The sequence below is a fragment of the Primulina tabacum genome, chromosome 3 (genome assembly GCF_025594145.1).
Source record: "Primulina tabacum isolate GXHZ01 chromosome 3, ASM2559414v2, whole genome shotgun sequence".
Classification (NCBI taxonomy): Eukaryota; Viridiplantae; Streptophyta; class Magnoliopsida; order Lamiales; family Gesneriaceae; genus Primulina; species Primulina tabacum.
The window spans coordinates 5,660,069-5,676,003 of record NC_134552.1 but is presented as its reverse complement, the minus strand read 5'-3'; the positions used below and the strand labels follow the sequence as shown (position 1 = coordinate 5,676,003).

Here is a 15,935-nt window from a genome sequence, read left to right as displayed (position 1 = left end):
TCTAGAGAGGAATTTATAATATAGTTCAGACAGGCATAGTATTTTACTGTAGCGTCAAACTCGAAATTCCAAAAAAGAAATATCTAAATGTATGCGTCACATAAATGCGAAAATGTATTATATCTTCGATGTGTTAAAAATGGAAAATCCAAAGGACTTATATTTGCACCAATTGTTGAATATTTTGGGCATGCAGACAGATGTGTCGTTGAAGCAAAGAGAGCTGAGTGCTCTGTACACTGATTCAGTAAGATGATAGCCATCCCAAAAAAAGTGTTGGTCCGGATCGGGACACGCAGGAAGCCCTGGAATGCATGCCGATGTCCCATTCAGCAAAGCTATGCAGCATGGGTTACTTGTATCTTTCAAACCTTAAAGTTAAGTCCAAAAAAATGAGAAGATAAATTAGTGGATGGTTGATTGGCTATGTCCACTATCTTGGATCCATCCCTGAGTGACATGCTTTATTATAACGAGTAGATTTGAATTTAGTTACCATATTTGGATGGGTTAAGGATAGCATCATATCCGAACTGGTGACCCAGACCAAGAATAAAGGATGAGCTTTTGAGTGTAGATGTTAGATTTTGAAGAATGGAGGCTAGCTGAAGATTAAATGTGATTGCCATCTGATTCAACTTCTCAACGCAGGCTCCACTGTGCTCGTATTGCCTGATAATGTATGGAAGGCACCCAAGAGGGCCGAGCTCGAACATCACCACCTTCCTTGCTCCCAACTTGTACAATCTCTGCAATGACAAAGTTCATTATTTTGTGTATTTTCTTGATTATTTGTGCAAAAACACAACCAGAGGAATCCTCGTGATTTCTGATGAGCATTGACAGAGAATAATTTGATGTTACCCGAAGTTGTAGGGAGAGTTGATGTATGAGAATTTCAGCAAAGGATTGAGAACTTATGGTGGAGTCATGTTCTTGTGGGGAGACATTATCTATGACCGATTTCGTGATGCTTCGAGGATTAATCAAAGTGTTGCTTGATTCAGTCTTGTATTGAGCAGCAAAGTAATCGAGGTAGTCATTGCTCCCAATTGTGATCACAAATAATGACTTTAATAAATAATTTGAAAGCTCCTCTTGAGTTTTGTAGTATTTAGGCAAATCCCTTTTAACTGTTCTTTCAAATAAGTCGATTTGGTCATTTAGACTCAGGCACTTTCCCTGCAGATGACCAAGGTTTACATGTTTAAACACGAAAATGAGATGCATCATCATCTCGCGCTTGACTCAAATTTTATAATCTTTGGAGTTAAAATCCAACGATCAAAGCGATGATGTTTACAAATTTATAAGAATTGTACAATGACTATAATCTATTAATTATGCTGATATAAATGTAACTTCGATAAATTTGGATTGTTAAAATAATAAGCAAAAATCCAAATTTTATAAACAAGAATGACAAGGGACATTGAATAAATAAAATTAGCGTAATGGGTGAAAATTTGGTTGAACAAGTGAAGTAATAAATAAAAATCATTTTCACTTTTAAAAACATTCAATAATAACAGTTCTAGTATGAATATGAATACCCTTCTATTAATCATGTATACTAGCAAGTAATGGCACGTACAATACTTGTGATAACTAAAAAAATAGAAAGAAATGTTTTTTAAAAAATTTTAAATGCAAATTATCTAATTTTGAAGTTGAAATAGTAGAATCAATTTTTGAAATTGAAATGATAGAAGATAATAAATATGATGAAAAAAGATTTGTTAATAAAAGATAATACATTAAAACTTCGTTTAGTTTGATAGGATGTAACGTATTTTAGGAAAACCTAGTTTTTTGCGCAAATATTGTATGTAAAAGTAAAACAGTAGATACAAAATATAAATTTGTATATTTCAACTCATATTTTTTATTTCTACAATCTAAACTTTAGAAATAAGTAAATAAAATAAAATTATAAATCATGGATTATTTACAATATTTGTTAAAATAATTATTAGTCTTACACTTTTAAAATAGGAGACAAATTTTTAAAATAACGAGTGTATTAAATAAAATAAATTTCGTTATCCACATAAAAAATTTGTTACTCTATCTCAATTAATTGTAAAATATTTATATAAAAATATACCAAATCGTCTCCAGTTTGAGGAAGAATTCCACATGATCCTGAGGCAAAATTCAGTCCCCTCAACTCCAATTCACCTCTTATATTTAGCAAGCCAATTTTATCAGCCAAATCCAAACATTTTCCCTGCAAAATAAACCCCGCTTAACAAAAATATTTAAAATTTACAAAGAATGTCCGTGCTTACTCTACCGATTAGATCATTTTTTATCCGCAGAAAAAAGAACCAGACATATTTATTTCTTCATATTTCGACTTCCATGAAATTTTTTATTCGCTACAACTGATAAAATTCATTGTTTTAGACAATGCATAAATATATAAATAAACTCTTACCCCGTTTTCAATTGTCGGAATACTAATTCCACACTTCCCTATTGATCCGTCCAGCAAACTCACGTATGGTGGAGGAAATGGCAATCCAAGCAACTCAGCTGCCAAAACAAGAATCCATTTTACTTGTCAAATACCATAATTTACTTCATTTTCAATAGCAAGATTTACAGTTACTGAACAATTGTATGGACTTTAAACAATTTTTTTACATAAAATTACGATAATTTTCATGTTAGAGTAACCTATAAAATCCGCGACAGTTTTTCCGTTGGTAAATCTTCCGGTGGCTCCTCTCTCGAAGTCCAAGCCATACGGGGGATAATTCGCCTTTGCTAAAGTCGGCAGCAGATTATTATTGCCACTGTCGAACAGAGAATCCCCGAAGACATACAATGCAGGGGCTGAAGGAGATTTCTGATCAGTTCTTCCGAGACCAAAAACAAGAAAGGTAAACAAGATTTGAAATAGCAAATATTTATTCATTTTACCCCAAAGTTTCATGAACAAGGAAAAGGAGATTTGGGTTTTGGAATTTCTCGAAATGAGGTGTCAACGCATAAAGATGGAGGAAAAAATCATGTGATTGTTGAAATGATGATGGTCTGTGAATTTATAAAAGCTTAGTTGTCAACCTTACATTAATATAATGTATATAGGTCCAACAGTATATTTAATACATGATTAATAATTATTCATGTTTTCAAATCTTGAGCACGTATATCAGAAAAACTACACACAGTCAAGATTATGTACTTAATATTGAAAACATATATAGAGATACGCGTGTTCAAGATTTGAAAACACAGATGGTTAATAGATATTTATTTTTTGAATGAGTGTTTTTAGCAATCATATTAACAATATAATCACATGATTTTTTTATAAGAATGATTAATTACATGGATTATAATCGATTCAATGACTTGTCGGAAGACTTGTTAGTTGTTATTTTCCTCCACCGATATTGGTGGAACCGATATTTATATCGACTAAGCAATTTATTCAATTCGAAAGGGAAAAAATGATTTGCCAAAAAAAAAATTGTCAAAAAATTCTAATTTAAATATCAAATTGCTCCTCCGGCTTACCGTTCATTTAACATCAGAGTTTCGATTTTGAGATAAGACATCAAGCTCGAGACCTAATTGTAACAAATCTCGTCCTACAAAAAAAGCTCCGTGTTAATTCATTTAACATGCGATGACACTGAGTGATGCTCTTCAAAATAAGTCGGTATGTGCATATGATGTTATTCAAAATACAGCGATAAATGTGAATGGTGCAAGTTTGCTGCACTTTACAATTGTAATCGGCTTAATTTGCTCCGATGGCTGTATGAGGGTCTAAAAGACTCGAATAAATACTTGAGAGGGCCCCTGATTTTTCTCCGACGTAAATTCTCCGATGCTCAAGTTTCGGACGGAAAAATAGGAAAGAAAAAATATTTGTAGAAGATAAAAGAAAAAATGGTCTTTTTTTTTTTTTTGGGTCCAGTACTCTCCCTTGAAGTTTTCTATTATTATATATAAAAAAAGTCCAATTAATTTTAAAAATGACGACAACCTTAAAAATTGAAAGTATGATTATCCTATTGTTTAATTTTTGCTATATGTAAAAAGAAAACAGTAAAAATATGGAAAATTTTGAAAATAGTCAAAATTACAAGAGTATATGTGAGATCTAAATTTTAATATATAAAATCGTAATCGTTTTTTTATTATTTTAATTTTATTATATATAATTTAACAGACATCATTATCAAACACATTAAATTAATAAAAATGCATTCAAAGTCGATAGTAATTTGAAATAAAATTTATAGAATATTAAAAATTTCAATTTAATCTAAATGATTATTAAAACTTCTAGAAAATAACAATGAAAACATTAAAAATTACAATCAAAGGATTTTTGGTCAAGTTCTAATATGTTTTTAAATAAAACGATAAAATTGGAATATTATAGAAATCATTTACCAATAAAATATTTTTTTTATCAAATTATTTAATGAAGGAAATAATATGTAAGATAATTAAAATTGCTAAGAAGATAATATATATTTTTAAATTCATTTTAAGTTTTGTTATAACCACAAGGGTAGATTGAATGCAATTTTATAACCCATTTATCAAAAGACCGTAAGAGCCCATTAATAAATTGTTCAGCCCAGTCCATTATAATTGAGCCCAGTAGCAATACAGTCCATAGGCAGTGCACCTTTAGCGACTAAAAAATATAATGCGCACGTTAGCGCATATCACCCACCAAAATTTTCTATACTGAATGCGGTTGCCTAGGGCTCCTCAAAATCTGGCACGCGGCAAATATTCTGTCAGTACACATTATACTCATTGTTTCCTCGTACGCAAACACGTTTTTTTACACATTGGTCGAGAATTTGGATTTGGTGAAGCTCAAATGGTAAGAATTGGGAGTCATGTTGAAGATGAAGAAGCTCCCGATAGCTATTCTCCGATAGGTATACAAGCATGCTTGTATGTGTGTGTAGGTATCTAGTCCGGGTAATCAGGTCTGGTTTTGTTTATTTATGTGATTTGGGTTGTGGAATTTTGAAATTCGAGCAGAGGGGGTGAGACTTGATCAGAAGGTGGATGCTTCTCGATCGAAGCATTCGGAGACCGAGCAACGAAGGAGGAGCAAAATTAATGAGAGGTATGCGTGATTATTATTATTTTTTGTTTAATTGCTGATGTTTTCTTTAATCATTGTTTTGTACAAGTTTGTTGTTTGTTTGGTTGCTAGTAATATGTTAGGCTCGTGGACATTGAACTTTGGTGCGAGATGTTACAATTCTCATGTTTTTTTAACTGTGCATTGAATGTGTTATTTTTCGGTTGGGAGTTGGAAGCCTGGTTTTGGACTATTGTAGTATATGCATGTGTTTAATTTGGGATGGAGACAACCATTTTGATTGTGAGACCTCAATTTTTGTTTCGCTTGCATCATAAGTATCTTCTTGGGTGGAGATTGTTGTAAATTTTATGCACCGCAGATTTCAGATTTTGAGGGATTTAGTTCCGGAAAATGATCAGAAGAGAGATAAGGCTTCATTACTGCTGGAGGTTTGTTATCTCCTTTTACAGTTCAGTATTTGGATGCATTCTTACTTTGGGTACAAATGCTAATAAGCTGTATCTATACAGGTTATACAGTACATTCAGTTTTTACAGGAGAAGTTACAAATGTATGAGGGATCTTATCGAGGTTGGAGTCCAGAGCCAACAACGAAGTTGGCACCATGGGTAAAATATACATGCTCTTTGGTTTTCCTTTGATGCTGCACAAGTGAGTTTTTTTCCCATTTTTTGGGTCTTACTATTGGCTTCATGTAGTTTTCACCTACAATCTATGCAACATGACGTGACATTAAATTTTTGAGTATATTAGATTTATTTCTCATTCACGTAGTTTGGGTTGACTGCGTCAAGTTGTGTTATGATATTCTATCCGTGTGTGAGCACTACGATTGAGAAATGACCAGATTGAAAGTTGAATAGCATGCTTTGTGTATCATATAGTTGATTATAAAAGCGCCATCATCTTTTGAATTGCTTAGTCAAAATTACTGTCCATTACTTATGGTTGACACGACAGAAAATCAATTCTGGACCAGTTGAAAGCTTCCTTGATCAAATTCAGCTCGAGAAGCATATATCTGGGCATGAAGACAATGGTGTTCTCAACCCTTTATGTCATGTACGGAACTCCGTAGAATCTGAGTTGATTGGATCTAGCTTGTATAAATCAACAGATAACTTACCTATTGCAACAAATCAACCTCCTCTTCTTAACCTGCCAACTAAAGCAGCAACATTTGAGGGTATGTCTGGTCGGTCTCATCAAGAATGTTTTCCTGACGCTGAGCTATTGACCCAGCTTTCGCAATCCCAATCATGGCCAGGGAGATCATGTGTGAATGATTACTCTTTTCCTATCTGCAATACAAACGAGAATGAACCAAACATTGAAAGTGGGGAAGCCAGTCACTCAAGTACTTGCTCTCAACTGTAAGCACCCATTTTGAAAAGAGAAGGAAATTGACTATGGATATGACATATGCCCAATTACTCATGCTTATTTATTTTTCTTGGAAAACTGCATTTGGCGCTGTTAATTATTCGATACATGCTATTGATTTTTGTGGGTTTTGTATTTCTATAACAATGATCATGGTGGAACGTACTGAAATAAATGCTCTAATAATGCGCACCATGTAACAACATTTAGCAAATATTATTTGTGAACTGGTTGGATTCATGATTAGATATGTGATTCTTTCTTGGCAATTTGAGTTGATATTTTTTATTGTATTTTTACATGCTGATGATACATGGATAGCAAGTCTCTTTATAATTTTACAAAGTTTATAAATTTGATGTATAGGGGTGTAATTTAACCATTTCACTGATAAAAAGCTTTCAAAATGAAGATTTTAGTTGCCTTCTGATGTGGTTTTTTAACATCTTTTTGTTAAAGGAGATCTTTTTCCTAAATATTTTTGTACCTGATCTCTGTTTTTCCCATTACTGATGGGAGATTTTCATGAAAATAGTAGTTACATATTTTTTGAGTTAATGCTTATTTTGTTGTTGACAGGATATTGAGTTCTTTGAAGTACGCTCTACAATCATCTGGAGTGGATTTATCTCAGGCCAGCATTTCTGTGCAACTTGATGTTGGCAAACAAATAAATGATAGAAGTACCATGGCAAAGTTCAAAATGAAGGTTCTTCCATCTTATTACTAAGCTATATTTTAACTTTTGACTCCCCTGTGCTTCTCTATGTTTGCGTGCTACTTGATCAAATGATTCTCAAGTGACTGGCCCAAACATCTCCGGAAACTTCAATAGTATTCCGATATAGATTCCGTATTCATATCACATAATCTCTTCGAGTGACTGTTGGCTCCTACAATTGTCTGGAAAAGGGGAAAGCAAGAAAAAGAAACACATAGAAACAGGAAATAGAAAATGGGGAATCCAGAATGGTCGAAGCCCAGGATAGGAGAATTTGTCAAATTTTATTACCTGTAAAAAAAACCATCTAGCATATTTATCCTCACCTGGCCAATTGATAAGTGCATCAATGATTTCTAATTACAATAACATTGTCAAAAACTTGAATGAATTTATAAATTATCTGTATTAATTTATATTCCCAACATTAATATTGTATCATAATCAAAGATCAATTGACATTCGAACTTGGAATGTACTCCTTGAGATGCAAAATCTACATCTGTTGGAAAAATTTTATGTTCTCAGTCTTCAACTGCACAAATTAGAAGTATGGGGAAAAGGTTCTTATGAATGACTGCATGCTTGTGATTTCAGTACTTGGACATTTTCTCCATCTGCGGAGACTGTCCACAGTCTATTATGATCCTGTCGGTACCTCATGTCATTCTTCTATGTAACTTCAAAGATTTTAGTTTTTCCAAATCGGATCTACTTTTATATGGTTGGACTCTTACCGTTTTCCTACTGATTCAGGGGGATCAGAGTCCACCTGGCCATGTTTCTGTTGCTCATGGGAACGAACATCCTCATAAAAAATTCAGAGTTGACGAAAGCTAGTGCAATGCCCCCTAGCAGTGTACATGCTCATGCTCTTCTGAAAGGAGTTTTAATCAGGTTTTAGCATGTTATGTACTCTTTTTCTAATTTTTGCCTTGGTCATTCTTCTATGAAACTTCAAAGATTTTAGTTTTTCCAAATCGGATCTACTTTTATATGCTTGGACTCTTACCATTTTCCTACTTATTCAGGATAATCATAGTCCACCTTGCCTTGTTTCTGTGGCTCCTGGGAACGAACATCCTCATAAAAGGTTCAGAGTTGACGAAAGCTAGTACAATGCCCCCTGACAAATGTACATGCTCATGATCTTCTGAAAGGAGTTTTCATCAGGTTTTAGCATATTATGTACTTTTTTTCTATTTTGGTAGGCTTCCTTTTCTTTATGGCAAGACTTCCGTAAGAGGGCAATTGCATTTGCTTAACTTGGGTAGTTGAGTACTTAGTCACCTATCACTCCAAATATTACGAACTCAGGCTATATATATCTAGCATTTGCCGTATTGCTTCACCTTTTGGCCTATATTTATTTCAAACTTTTAACAATAATTACAAGTGTGGAGAAATGAAGGTTATCGCATTTATTCGGTGGAGTGCTAAAGCTATTTCAATTTTCACCAAAAACTACTTTTAAGAATAAATAAATAAAAATGGTTTTTTGTTAGTCATCTAATCTTGAAAAAAAAAGATTGCTTAAAAAGATAGAAGCCAAAAGTCATAATATTTAGCTTGTGAGCTTTCTCTCTCTTTCAAAATTAGCATATATATAATGTTTTTGTTGTATAACAAAAACTTATAAAAGCTGATTCTGCTAAGGAAATTTTTTAATTTGCAGCTTCTAGCTCGAAATCATATTGATCAGAAATAATTATTAAAACGTTAACTACCTAGCTCATACGTCTTTTGTTTCTTTCTTGACAAAATCTCTCATTTCAACTTTTATGAGAACTTTTTACATTCGAAGAGTTGCTATTTGGAGCTTCCAGATTAAATTCTGAAAAATATTAGAGGTTTTAACTGTGAGAAAGTATCAGTTCAAGTTTGAGCCTTGTGTTCAATTCCAGTTAATCCCGAACAGCCAAGCTGGCTCTTATGTAGCCCAAAAACAGTTGGATAAGGTAATGGACAAATGCAATACACAATTTCCAATCCCCGAAATAATAGGATTCCATCTGTACAGCCGAAGTAGACCGAAAATGTCAAATTTTAATGTATATGCATGTAAAATTTCCGTAGGTTTAGAACAATGGGTTAATCTAACTTAACCCTCTTGAACTTTTCTTCGATTTCCCACCATCCTTGGTGGACTAAATATATGCATATGAATCGAAAATATGATCGATGGATCACAAACTTCTTGGCATTTTATCCAACGGTGGCAAGCATTCTTCTGGGTTGGCATAAAAGTAATCTTCTTCCTTGGGTCTATTCTCCATGGAAACACGCTTCTTTGGACTCCCTGCTCGGTCTTCCGAATGAGCTTCTCTCACATAAGCTGAGAACTCATCCCAACTCAATGATCCATCATTGTATTTATCAATTAAAGCTACCAAAACTCGTCTGTTCAGGAGAATCGTCTTCTTGAAACCTAGATATCTGGATTGTTTCAAATGATAACACAACCTTCATTAATCCAAATGTAATGAATCAATCCTAAATGAGACGCTCAGTTGAATAGCAGCACAAAACGATAAGAGATACTGATCCAATAATACATAAGAGAACAAACCTGCGGTGCCCTTCAACAAGTTTAGCCATATTTCCATCATAAGTGGGAACAAATACATCACTTTCCAAAGATACAAAATAATCCAGAGCAGCCATTTGAGATGAATGATTCTTGAGAAACTTCAAGTCTGATGCTTCCAACAATGTCTCCTTGTTAACCTATTGCACAAAACTCATTAATAATGAATGTGCTTTAAAATTAGGCTTAAGGATGGACCCAGAAAGGGGCGAGCTGAGGCAGACTGTAGTTTACCCCTAAAACATAACCATGTAGCCAGCCCCTCAACTTTCTGGATCCATCCCTATTGAGCTCAAACTTGATTCTTTTACTCACAAGATTTGGAAATGCTGCCTTCAGACTTCTCAATCTCCTCGTTCCACCATATATCTCTCCAGAAGCGATATACACTTGAGTGTTACTATCAATACCGAGTGCAGTTAGTCCTAGAGCAGTTTCTTCGGGTGTCAGAGGACATAAACCTTCCTTTCTTTTGAGTTTGGGATCTATGACTTTCTCCTTCCACCAAGAGTTAGCAAATCTAGTCGTAGATTGTTTCTACTGTCAGTATGATAATACGAATCACTGCATTTTAGTCAAAACAGAAACATTTTTTTACCTCATTGTAGTGAGTTCATTCACCTCCTCAGTGTTGCAACCTCGAGTACAACCAGAAAAAGACAACATATCCATTTCATATCTTAGATGCAGGACAAGGAATGGGCCATTTAGCCTTCTCAGAATTTTTCTACCCAATTCCTCAATTTGGGAAGTAAATCTTAGAGAATGGAAATTTACTTTACATCTCAGCTTTTGAATCTCGAGTGGTAACCTGTTGTTAGCTAGCCGAGCATCAGTTCTGTTCAGATGCACTACTTTATATTTTTTAAGAAGTGGAAGAATCTGTCAACAAATGTCACAGCATTAATTTCTATAACTAGCCAGGATGATATTATTATCACACCTTTTTTCTTTAAACCAACCTGTTTATGGTAGTAAGAAATATTTGACCAGCTGACGGGTGCTAGCTCGTAAAACTTTCCTAGATCAACTCTAATTTTAAGTTTTGAAGGAAGCTTTTTGAGTATCTGGACCTCATCCCTCAAAGATGTGATGAAATGGTCAACATCGAATATATCCTTAAAATCACTGCGAAGCAGGTAAACAAGTTAGTAACAAAAATAAGCATATAACGAATTGAGACAAAAATTGCATGGCATTCACGTTTATGTACCTTGAATCTGCCCAAAATGATGTTTTATCCAATTCTGGGACTAGAAGAGTTATGTTAAGATATTTGGCAATAGCAACCATGTCACATATCTGCAAATGCAGGAGCAAGAGCAAGTGAGAAACCGACAACTCAAACGAGTTTGGAGAAGCCACATGTTAAAGTAAACATACCGCCGCTCTCATTTGGTTGAGTCCTCCATTGCAAGAAACAAGTAGATGACCATTGTTCTTGTATGATCCTGGCGACAACAGAAACTGAATTCAAAAAATAATTTGAAATTACCACATGAAACCCAGCCGGGACACTATAGGTATTATTTGGTATGTGGTATGGAATGAACAAATGGTATGCATTTGTAATACGAGTGATAAAACTGATTAGAAATAGGTCATTTATGTAACCTGATTAGAAAAAAAAAACTTATTATATTACTAGAAGTTTAAATATCTTATACTACATTAACAAGAGAAAGAACAAGAACCAGCGGCTCACTCTTTGGAGGTAGATGCACTTTTGGTTGGACAAAAGACTTGCTTTCCTCCGTGTGCTTATCAGGTGAACTAACATAAGAAGGCCAATCTTTTAGCAACTTTGCCCCCCTAAAGTCCCCTACCGCCACCAATTGAATCACACAAGTCCATAGTGATAAAATCGCGATCACCCTCAAAATCCAGAGCTTCATTCTACCACGACACGCTCTCAAAAGCATGGTTTTTTTCACTTTAGCTTCAACCAAAAACTTCATCATGCTCAAATCTGAAGACCGCAATCTCTCTTTTTTCTTCTCATTGATATCTTCCTGTCTACATGAGTAATTTACAACTAACCTGGGATTAAAATGATATCAAATTATAGTTCTTACGAGAAAGATAGTGAAAAACAGGGAACAAGCACACAAGAAACGAAGGTTGTTAAAAGAGAGGTTAAATATTAAAGATAATGGACTAGTTTTTGAACTTTAATGCTAAATTTACGCAGAAAAAGAGGGTAATGTACACACTCCTTGAATACCCAGAAAACAGAAATGAATTAACTGCGTTCAGAATCTTGAAATAAGGATTCATTAATCTCTCGCTTTATTAAAGCTCCACGCAGTGTGATTGATATACTTGGTTTCCAGGACAGTGGTTGAAATCTTGAATGTAAATGGACCAGACAGGAAATGGTTTTTGAAACTGCGCAGACCCTTTCCAAGATTCGGGATAAAGATTGGGTTACCGATAAAACTCCGCCGGAAAAGCGTGGATGGAAGTCAAGTCAAGACTCCGCAGAGAAGAAACTGGCAATCGCAGTATTGTTTACCCGTCTGTCATGTAACGTGTGTAATCGCAATTCTTTACACCATCTTTCAAATATTTAAACATTTCATTTATCTTCTAATCTTTTGGATAAAAAAAGATAGATACAATATATATAAGCCATTTAAATCTAATCTAAAAAAAAAATTTAAGGTAGTGAGAAAGTATATCCATTAACTCATTAAAATCATATCTTAATTATTATATTATATTATTTTTTATTTTTATATTTAGTAAATGCATGGCTTTTGGAGCCTTTTCTTACGACAAATTGCCTAATTAAATTTCCATGTCTTGCCAACTCCAAATCTGACGCATTCAAGATTACGAAATATATATTAAAATTTGAATCGGTTTCCACTAAATTTTTTTTTATTATCACGAAGAAGAAATTTTCAAAGTCAAATTACTAATGATACAAAACACAAAAATACAATTAATTTTTTCAATACATACATGCATTTTGCTATAAGTATCACTCATTTATTAGATGTGATGAAGTGTCACTTCATTGATGGACACTGAGGTGAGCGAGTTGACATATATCAAAACTGTATTTATATATTTTAGATATATAAGTTCTATTTAAAAAAAATTTAGATAAGGGTTTTTTTAAAAAAATGAAATCATTAGTGAATCCATTTAAATTTAACAACTAATATCAAGATTTGGATGAGAAGATTGGAATCTGATATAGATTTGGATTGTATGTATAGCTTAAACAAAAGAAGACGTACATATAATATATTTAAAATTTAAAAGGAAAATATGAAAAATGTTGATATTTATTTTCCAATATAGATTGGTGTTGAAAAGAAAATATAGCATTGTCAAATGTCGACCTATTATCATAGAAACCGATCGATCAATAAAATTAAACCGCGTATAAAATCTGCTTAAAACACCACGTTATAGGAAGCCTCATCACTCATAATTTCGGGGAATGAAAAAGTGTACATGCATTAAAAAAAAAAAGACAAAAACTTCTGTGAGACGATCTCACGGGATCGTATTTTGTGATACAGATCTCTTATTTGAGTCATAGATGAAAAAATATTACTTTTATACTAAGAGTATTACTTTTTATTGTGAATATCGGTAGGGTTGACCTGTCTCACCGATTAGGATCCGTGAGACGGTCTCACATGAGATCCACTCTAAAAAAATACAAAAACATGTGTGAGACGGTCTCACAGGTCGTATTTTGTGAGACATATATCTTATTTGGGTTATCCATGAAAAACTATTACTTTTTATTGTGAATATCGGTAGGGTTGACCCATCTCATATATAAAGATTCGTGAGACCGTCTCACAAGAGACATACTTAAAAAAAAAATTTACATACATTGTTGCATCATGTGTATACGTTTATTTCGATTTTGGTTTTAAAAATTATAAAATTTCAATTTTAGTAAACTATTTTTGGTTTTTCTGATAATTTTAATAATTTTTCCGACGTGATCTTGATGTGACTGAAACGACTAAATTTGTTGAAAATTGAAAGATTATGCAAAATTTACTTGACAAAAAAAATATATTAATAGTTATACAAACATCGTGTGGCAAGAGCACTAGTAATAATAATTATCCAATCATTTAAATTATTGAGATAAGGCATATCGGACCTTATTATATTATTATACTTTGATATAAAAATTAAAATTTTACAATTATAATAATGATATGAGATTAATGTGAATAATTACAGATTATCATCCATGTTAATGGGCTATTTAAAATTTGATGTTTCAATAGATATTAAATGGGCCTATTGATTTCAACCCAGATGTATATGGACTTAAAGCCCAAATGGTCTCCCAACGTCTAGGTTTAGGTCTGGTGTTTTCCTCTGGATTATAATCGGTCATTCGCAGTGACAGAGCGAGAGAAGATGAGGGGAAGCTTAAGTTTCATGAGAAGAAGCTATTGAAAAAAGTAGATTTCTTGGAATGGAAGAGAGAAGGTGGGCACAGAGAGAACATGGTTATGCATCGGTACCATGTCACGGGCAGAGACGACTATAAAAAGTATTTCTCGCGATTTAATTTCGAATTTATGTTGCGGGACTACTAAATTTTCTGAATATTGGTGCATATCTTGATGTATGATTTTTTTGCTTGATTAATGTTTCTGCTGGACTCAAACGAACTTTTTTGTTATTGACATTTGGTGGATTGCATGATTCTTTTAGGTATTCGAGCTTGTGTAGAATGGTGCAGAAGCTTGTGAATATTTTGAAACAGATGGATCCGAGGGACCCTTATCGGATTGAGATGACTGATGGCCTTCTTGAAAAGCTGTAAGTTTTACTCGTGAAATCTGACTTTTAATGCTTCGTAGTAGTTAACAGGTGCTCGTATGAATGTAAGAAAAAAATTTGTTCATGATTATGTTGAAACGAGCTTTCGGATTAGTTGAAATGTCTCTAATTTGAAAAATAAACGAACATGGCCAAATTTAGGTGCCAAGTAGTTAATTGTCTTGTAAGATTCTTTATTTCGAACAGAGCATGTAGCCATTTGTGACCAGTTGGGTCTTGTGGTGGACCTGTGGTGGTGGAAGGGACTCAATTTGCCATGTAATTTGTTGGACAAAGGACCTCATGTCTCTTTTTTTTTTTTTCAAAAGTTGTGTTGGGTACTATGCAACATGCATCAATTGCAGTTGAATCACATGAAACCTAATATCGCTTGGACTTGCATAATCTTGTGGCATTGAATGCGAATAGTGTGGGTTACAAGTTGTAGCAAATGTATATATTTTTTCACTTGGTAATGCAGCTACAAACCAACTGTCCCGGCCATCATAGTGGCAGAGCTCTTACTTCACTTTTCTAGGAGTATTTGTGTCCACTATAATGTGTGTTAAATAACAAGAGAGTGGAAATATATATTTGATTATTTTTATTTTGCATCGATTCAGTTACAGCATGGGTGTGATACCATCTCGAAAAAGTTTGGCTTTGTGTGAACGCTTGTCGGTATCATCCTTTTGCCGGTAAGCAGGCTGTACCATGTAGTTTATTGCTGTGCCTCAAACAATGACAGGCAGATGATATTGGTGTTATTTTGTTTGTATATATGTGCTTGCTTCAGGCGTAGGCTTGCAACTGTCATGGTGCAGTCGAAGTTCGCAGAACGCAAGCAGTAACATATATCGAGCAAGGGCATACTCGTGTGGGACCAGATACGGTTACAGACCCTGCATTCCTCGTCACGAGGAATATGCAAGATTTCATTACATGGGTTGATACGTCAAAGATAAGGAGGAAGTTCCTGGAATACAATGAGAAGCTGGATGACTTTGACTCAATGAACTGAGAGTTCCTTTACAAATTGATTTCTCTTATCAGATAATGGTTTATACGTGAGTAAGTACCGTGGCACTATATGCTTTGTTTGTCTTAGCTTGAAATTTGTAGTGTCGACTTTGTGATAAGTTTCAGATCTAAGAATTAAGCTTAAGGCTCTTTTTAACGCATCTGGAGGTGGGAATGATCTTTTTGGATGATTATACATGAAATTTCAAATTTGAGCTCTAGCTATTGAAGATTGACGAACTCAACTCCTAACACGCTCCTATCTGATAGTACATACGATAGTGCATACGAGCAGATGGAACAAACAAATTAACATA

At 33.9% G+C, this 15,935-nt stretch overlaps 3 protein-coding genes and 1 pseudogene across 5 annotated transcripts; 2 read left to right on the top strand and 2 right to left on the bottom strand.

The window, feature by feature from the left end:
- Window positions 1-113: 113 nt before the first annotated feature.
- LOC142539593 (GDSL esterase/lipase 7-like) lies at window positions 114-3,008 on the bottom strand. The gene is made up of 6 exons (XM_075645157.1): window positions 2,683-3,008; window positions 2,441-2,538; window positions 2,108-2,230; window positions 865-1,182; window positions 497-749; window positions 114-371 (listed from the first exon to the last, which is right to left on the bottom strand). Exons 1-6 carry the CDS (start codon window positions 2,939-2,941, stop codon window positions 118-120), a joined length of 1,305 nt encoding a protein of 434 aa, XP_075501272.1. The 5' UTR covers window positions 2,942-3,008; the 3' UTR covers window positions 114-117.
- Window positions 3,009-4,673: 1,665 nt separating this feature from the next.
- On the top strand, window positions 4,674-8,550 carry LOC142539591 (transcription factor BIM2-like). Of its 3 annotated transcripts, XR_012818948.1 has the most exons (9): window positions 4,674-4,919; window positions 5,026-5,113; window positions 5,454-5,523; window positions 5,605-5,703; window positions 6,056-6,281; window positions 6,363-6,468; window positions 7,058-7,187; window positions 7,956-8,096; window positions 8,231-8,550. XR_012818948.1 is itself a non-coding variant. In XM_075645155.1 (7 exons), the coding sequence occupies exons 1-7, from the start codon at window positions 4,724-4,726 to the stop codon at window positions 8,312-8,314; spliced, it is 1,080 nt and encodes a 359-aa protein (XP_075501270.1). In that variant the 5' UTR covers window positions 4,674-4,723; the 3' UTR covers window positions 8,315-8,550. The 3 variants fall into 3 exon arrangements, 1 of the variants encoding a protein (XP_075501270.1); XR_012818947.1 differs by having other exon boundaries at window positions 6,056-6,468; XM_075645155.1 differs by lacking the exon at window positions 7,956-8,096 and having other exon boundaries at window positions 6,056-6,468.
- Window positions 8,551-9,129: 579 nt separating this feature from the next.
- Window positions 9,130-12,368, bottom strand: LOC142539590 (rhamnogalacturonan I rhamnosyltransferase 1-like). The gene is made up of 8 exons (XM_075645154.1): window positions 11,492-12,368; window positions 11,170-11,237; window positions 11,000-11,088; window positions 10,749-10,914; window positions 10,385-10,668; window positions 10,102-10,306; window positions 9,769-9,926; window positions 9,130-9,635 (listed from the first exon to the last, which is right to left on the bottom strand). Exons 1-8 carry the CDS (start codon window positions 11,745-11,747, stop codon window positions 9,386-9,388), a joined length of 1,476 nt encoding a protein of 491 aa, XP_075501269.1. The 5' UTR covers window positions 11,748-12,368; the 3' UTR covers window positions 9,130-9,385.
- Window positions 12,162-15,839, top strand: LOC142538323 (uncharacterized; annotated as a pseudogene).
- Window positions 15,840-15,935: the final 96 nt, after the last annotated feature.